Raw genomic sequence first — 5,851 nt, 5'->3', positions numbered from 1 at the left:
TGGCTGTTAATGAGGGCTGGGGGTGCCGAGCTGAGCCCCCGCCCGGCGCCCCCCGGGGCTCGCTGCGCTCCGGCAGCTCCGCGCAGCCCCGCGCAGCCGGGCGGAGGGGCCAGGGGGGTCCCCACCTCCAGGTATTGTTTTGCAAACAGAGGGGGTCATAGATGACAGCGCAGACATAACAAGGCGGCTGTGGCCGCGAGTGTTTGTTGTCGCAGCGTGCCATATAACTTCTGGTGATTGTTACTTTTCCTCTGATGAAACCACGTATTTATAAGTGATTTATTTTTTATTTTGTAGCACAAACAGAAATCCATAAACTGTCGGTTCAGCGCCATTGACTCTTTGATCAGTTACTGGGCTATTTTTTTCCCCCTCTCCCGTCAGCGAGGAGAGATTAAAAGCCTTTATTTTCAGCCCTTTTTCTGCTGCAAAGGTACGAGCCGAAATGGACAATAAAAGTGCACTTCAAATGCATCCTCTTTGCTCCTTTACTCGGCGCTAACGAAACTTATAGCTGCCTATGTCAGCCTCTTAATTACACTACTACAGCGATTTCCGAAAACATTTAGCTGCTGTATACAAAGGAAATAAACCCACATTGTCAACTCGAGAGCGCTCCGGAGTTTAAAAGGCTGCTCTGTAACCCAGCGAAATAATTATTGAAGGGTACGACGCCTCCGTCTTTGTCAGAGTAATTGTACTTGGCCTGTCAGCTTTGCTTTTCTCCGGGAGGAAATCCCACTATTTTACTCCTGGAGGCTTTTACATCCAACCCGGGTTTAGGCAGGAGAAGTAGAAAGTTTCTGCGGGGTGGCAGCGCGGCCGTGCGCGCAGCTTGCGCGGGGCCCACCCTGACCCGAGGGACTCTCCTGCCCGTGCCTCGGGGGCTGCAGAGTTTCCAAAAATAATGGATGTGGGCAGGCTGGCCTCGGCCGGCAGTGCAGAATAGGCGGCGGTGTTACAGCCCGGCAGATTGGGGGAATGGTTTTAATTTCCATCGCTGGGATCTGATTTCCAGAACACTGGAAATTATTCCCCATTCTCACCTTCCTCCCTATTCCCCCAAAAGATTTTTAATAAATAGTAATTAAAAAAAAAAAAAAAAAAAAGAGTCGTGAAACGTCTCTCCGGAAGAAAAAAATAATAAAAATAATTTAGAAAGAAATAAAGTTGATTAAATTCCGAGCTCTCTGTCTGTAATTGCTGCGGTGCAATGCTGATAACATGTAGTTATCATCGGAAAAGTTGACCAAGACAGGTTAAATAATTTAATAAGGAACTGCTTGTAATTATGTTATTTACAAGGTATGACAGAGGTTTGAGGAAGAAACAGAAGCTGATCTCAGGGAAATGGACGGGTTTGGGTGACCCCTGGAGCATGGAGTTTGAATTATGGAGATGGGGGGCTGAGAGGTGAATATGGACTAGAGGAGAACAAGATGACTTTTCACCTCAGCACATTTAACTTTTAAATCCAAATAAACGTCTCGCATTACTGGATGGTCGCGTTATAAAAGAAAAAGGACTAATCCGGCCAGTTTCGGAGCATGGGGAAGGGGGCTGCCCTTTCCTCAGCGAGAAAAAATATCGCCAAAAAAAAGTTACAAAGGGGAAAAGTGCATTTAAAAATAAATCTGGGTAATTCGGCGGGATTTTTTTTCCCCTTTCCTTTCTCCCTCGCTAAATTAATTATATCAAACATCTGTTCCCATGACGTTGTCCTCGATGCCACACACACCACTGAATGATCTCAACGCTGCCTCGAAGAGCAACAACACACCTTTTTCGCTTTCCCAAATATCCTCCGGTAATGGGGATCTCAGTTAGCAGCTACCTGATGTAGTCGCTCAGGTAAATTAAAAGTAGGCGCGCTCCGCCGGTTTGCTCGCCCCCCACCCCTCCAAGCAAGGGCAAAATACAAACTTAGGAACCCGCGTGACAAGAAAAGCGTAAACTTTCTCACCTGTTTGGTCATGGAGTCTATTAGACGAACGTACAGGTCCTGCTCTGTCCTAACTCCTGCGGAGGGGAAGTAGAGACAAATTCCGATCAGGATTTCGGTAGCGAACCACCCCAATCCCACAAGGAAAGGATGAGGTCAGGCAATTAACCGCAGCGGGCAGGGATCGGCCCCGCGCCGGCTTCAGGAGAAAATTCAAAATTCAAAAAAAAAAAAAAAAAAAAAAATTAATAATGATAAAAATTAGCCAAGAATCAGCCGGTGACGGAGTCGTGCTGAGCCCGGCGCTCGGGGAGCCGTGGCCGAGCCAGCCCCCCCCGGCCGGGCTCGCTGCGGCCCCACGGCCCCGGGGAACACGCGGGACCCCGGGCGCTGGCGCTGAGCAGCCCCCCGCGGGTTTTCCGCGCCCGGGCAAGCGGCTCCGCCGGGCCGAGGCTCCTCTCTGCCCACTCACCCCATCCCAATAATTACCAGCAATTCCCAAAACTGAAAAAAAGTCCCTTAAAAGTGCCGCTGTGGCCGAGCAGCCATCGATCCCCTTTTTTACTTTCCACTTCAAGCCCAACCGGTTAATCATGTGAAGTACCATTGACTTATCGATCCTTTATGTTTTGTTTTCCTTATATGCCAAGGAAAGAGCCGTGTTTACACGCGTGTAATTTTAATCTCGAAATCTTTATATCCTTTATCCCCCTGCTCCCCCCCAAAAAAGGCCTCGGAAGGAAAATCAGACTTTTCTGCGGCACACAGACGCTCAAAAATGGGAGAACGACAACTTACCATTGCTATACAATAACTGAAGTTTATAATGAATCCCATTGTTAGTTTTTTCATTGTTTGGCTCCTGCAAGTAACGATAAATAATTACATTTAGCATGAAAAATAACGCCCTCCTCCTGCTGCCCATTTTTCTCGTCCATGAAGCGGCTCGGAATTAACAGTTTGCAGAAATTCAGCCCACGGTCACTTTTTTTTTTTTTTTTTTTTTTTTTTTTTTTTTTTGGTGTGGAGCGCTGATGATGTCATTAGCTCGGTGCAAATATGTCATGTTTTGCCGTTTTCCCGGTGTTTTAAATAAGTCGGGGCCGCGGCGCTAAGTTTCTAACCCCGGGGTCTGTTCGGAGCGGCCGTGAGACCGGGGGGAGCCGCACGTGGCGTGGGCGCCGCTGGAGCGCCGGGAGGGCGGCCGTGCTGGGAATGAGCTCTGCTCCACTCAATTACGCTTAAAAAACTTAAAAAAAAAAAAAAAATAAGGTAACTGGCAGACTTACTTTCTCTTTCTCCACAAAGTCCACAAAAGCTGTTCTCTCAATCTCCACCGGCTGTCCCTGCCTGTCGTACAGAGCTAAGACGAAGTGGAAAAAATTGGATTTTCTGAGATTGGAAGGCGGCTGTTTCTCGAAATGTGCCCGAGCCAGCCCCACGCCGCTGCGGGAGAAAACAAGACAAGGCGTGGGTGAGAGCGGCGGGAAGGGGCGCGCAGGCTCCGCGGCCGCGGGGGGATGCGGGGGGATGCGGGGAGCGCGGAGCGGCGCGGAGCGGGGAGGCTGTAACTGATACGGGGCGGGCGGGGGGGGGGGGAGTTAAGGGGGGGGGATTTACGGCCGGGATGAGAAATACAGGAGGAGAAAACCGCCGGGAGAGGATTTGGCAGACGTACCTTTGGGCGGCCGTGTTAGCATCCACTACCCCAGCAGTATGCATCCATGAGCGGACGGGGTTCATCCCACTGCCCAGCGGTTCTTCTTTCATGGTCGTCCCACCTCTTGGTATATTTTCCTGAATCCCAAACATTAAAACAAATTTGGGCAAAACCAGCTCCTAACCAAAAGGGGTTAAAATTGAGGGAAATGTCAGATACGGGGTGGGTTGGTTGTTGCTTGATTTTCTCTCTCTCTCTCTCTCTCTCCTTGGCGACTGGAATATAAGAGATGACTTTACTCCCTGTGATCAGTAGGAGAAAAGCCCAGTTCAAGTCTTGCTTCCTTCTTCAATCTGTCCTGTATTGGCACGACATAAACAATTTACTGAGTACTTCTGTGCGGCGAGTTGGATGGCGTTCCAGTTTGGTGGTTTTAAAAAAAAAAAAAAAAAAGGAAAAAAAAAAAAAAAAGAAGGAAAAAGTATAACTGCAGCCGGCGACACTGCGAGGTGGCTTTTTTTTTTTTTTAGGGGGGGAGGGGGGAAAAAGAATAAATATTTTTGTTGTTGTTGTTTGCAGACGCGCTCAACGTGGTGTCATCCTAGTAAAAACCGGCTCGGCAAAAAAAAAAAAAGCTTCAGGACACTGCTGAATCGACCACTTTCTGGCAAGGCTCTCCTGCTCCAAAAGACAAATAAACGGGGGGGAAAAAAAAAAAAAAAAATCCTGATTACCGCGGAGGTGTTGCCGGGCACACGGGAGAACGGGGCGCGGGCCCGTGGCGGCTCGCGGAATGGACGGAGGCGCGCAGAGCCCGGCCCTCCCTCCCCGAGGAGCGCGCCCCTTCCCCGGGAGCCGGGCCCCCGCCGCCGCGGGAGACGTGGCGTCATCGATGACGTCGCCATGGGGGGCGTGGCCACGCCCATATATGGAGCGCGGGGTCCGGCGGCGCGCCCGCCCGGGCCCGGCCTCCCCCTCCCCGCGGTGGCGGAGGCACGGCCCGGCACGGCCCGGCATGGCACGGGCACGGCTCGGCACGGCCCGGCACGGCTCGGCACGGCTCGGCACGGCCGCGGGAGGGGCGCGGAGCCGCGCGGAGCCGGCCCGCGTGGAGGGTCGCGGCGGTGCTCGGGGCCGGACAAAGGGTGGGATGCTGGGTGCGCCCCTCTGTGATCGCCGCGCTATAAATGCAGAGCGGACGCGGCCAGAAATACCTGTGTTTGAGACTTGGTGTGCGCACGCAAATGTAGCCCCAGCTGTAGGTCCGCCTTGTCCATCTATGTTTATATAGCTCCGTAGAAATATATGTCTCTCTTTTTGTATTTTTACATCTATTTTTATATATTGATATATTTTATATATTGATATATTTTATATATTGGTATATTTTATATATTGATATATATGTTATATATTGATATATGTTATATACTGATATATTTTATATATTGATATATTTTATATATTGATATATGTTATATATCGATATATGTTATATATTGATATATTTTATATATTGATATATTTTATATATTTATATATATTTATATATTGATATATATTGATTTTTTTTCTATATTTATATTTTATATCTATATATCTTCTCCTCAAGTGATGAGTCTTTCCCTCCCAGACTTCCTCTTATTATCTTTAACTTTATTTTTTATTTTTTGGTATTTATTTTTGTGAATATCCCATGTCTCCGCGTTAATATTTCCCTAAGTCGGGGAAAATCGGCCTTCATATCTGAATGAATCGGTGAAAATCGAAAGTCCGATTTGTGTTATCAGGATCCCCTTTCTCCAAGGGGTGAGGGAAAAGAGGGGAAAAAAAAAAAAAAGGATGTGTTAGAAAGCAATCTATTTTGCTGGTGTTGGGGGTTAATGACTATTGCCAAAGATAAGTGAATTATCAAAGCTGTTGCTCTACCCGATCTCAAAATCCATTACATTGCTGGCCGTCTAATTAAATACGTAAGTATAATAAAATCATATTTTATGACTATTTGAGGGTAATGAGATTAGTCTTTAGAAGCGATCGCCACATATTAAAGATGCCACTGTCTATAGAATGTTAATAACCTTAAATCAAAGTGTATGGAAACTATTCATGAGAAATTAAAAGAAAATTCCTGTATTCATAATCAGCCCGGAGCTTTTGAGGTACAGTAGAGAAGATTACAAACCCAAACACTTTTATCGCGCAGAGAGAGATACCAAAGTTCCCAAACAATGCCATGCTCGCGGTGG

The 5,851-nt window shown here is 47.9% G+C and overlaps 1 protein-coding gene and 1 long non-coding RNA gene across 17 annotated transcripts in view; one reads left to right on the top strand and one right to left on the bottom strand.

Moving 5' to 3' along the window:
• EBF3 (EBF transcription factor 3) overlaps positions 1–3,893 on the bottom strand; it is a 119,048-nt gene extending 115,155 nt beyond the window's left edge. For 15 of the 16 annotated variants that reach the window (XM_032116701.1, XM_032116709.1, XM_032116703.1 and 12 more), the window contains exons 1-4: positions 3,621–3,892; positions 3,232–3,388; positions 2,741–2,804; positions 1,964–2,019 (exon numbers count right to left, since the gene is read on the bottom strand). In XM_032116701.1, the coding sequence (XP_031972592.1) occupies positions 1,964–2,019; positions 2,741–2,804; positions 3,232–3,388; positions 3,621–3,754 (411 nt within the window). In that variant the 5' untranslated portion in view covers positions 3,755–3,892. Of the gene's footprint in view, positions 1–1,963; positions 2,020–2,740; positions 2,805–3,231; positions 3,389–3,620 lie in introns of all 16 variants that reach the window. The other variant, XM_032116706.1, reaches the window with a different exon arrangement.
• On the top strand, positions 3,004–4,308 carry LOC116447488. Its single transcript, XR_004241585.1, has 3 exons — positions 3,004–3,214; positions 3,304–3,416; positions 3,890–4,308. It is a non-coding gene; the product is annotated as an uncharacterized LOC116447488 (long non-coding RNA).
• The last annotated feature ends 1,543 nt before the right edge of the window (positions 4,309–5,851 follow it).

This window comes from Corvus moneduloides, chromosome 8 (genome assembly GCF_009650955.1).
Source record: "Corvus moneduloides isolate bCorMon1 chromosome 8, bCorMon1.pri, whole genome shotgun sequence".
Classification (NCBI taxonomy): Eukaryota; Metazoa; Chordata; class Aves; order Passeriformes; family Corvidae; genus Corvus; species Corvus moneduloides.
This window is presented reverse-complemented; position numbering and strand designations above follow the sequence as displayed.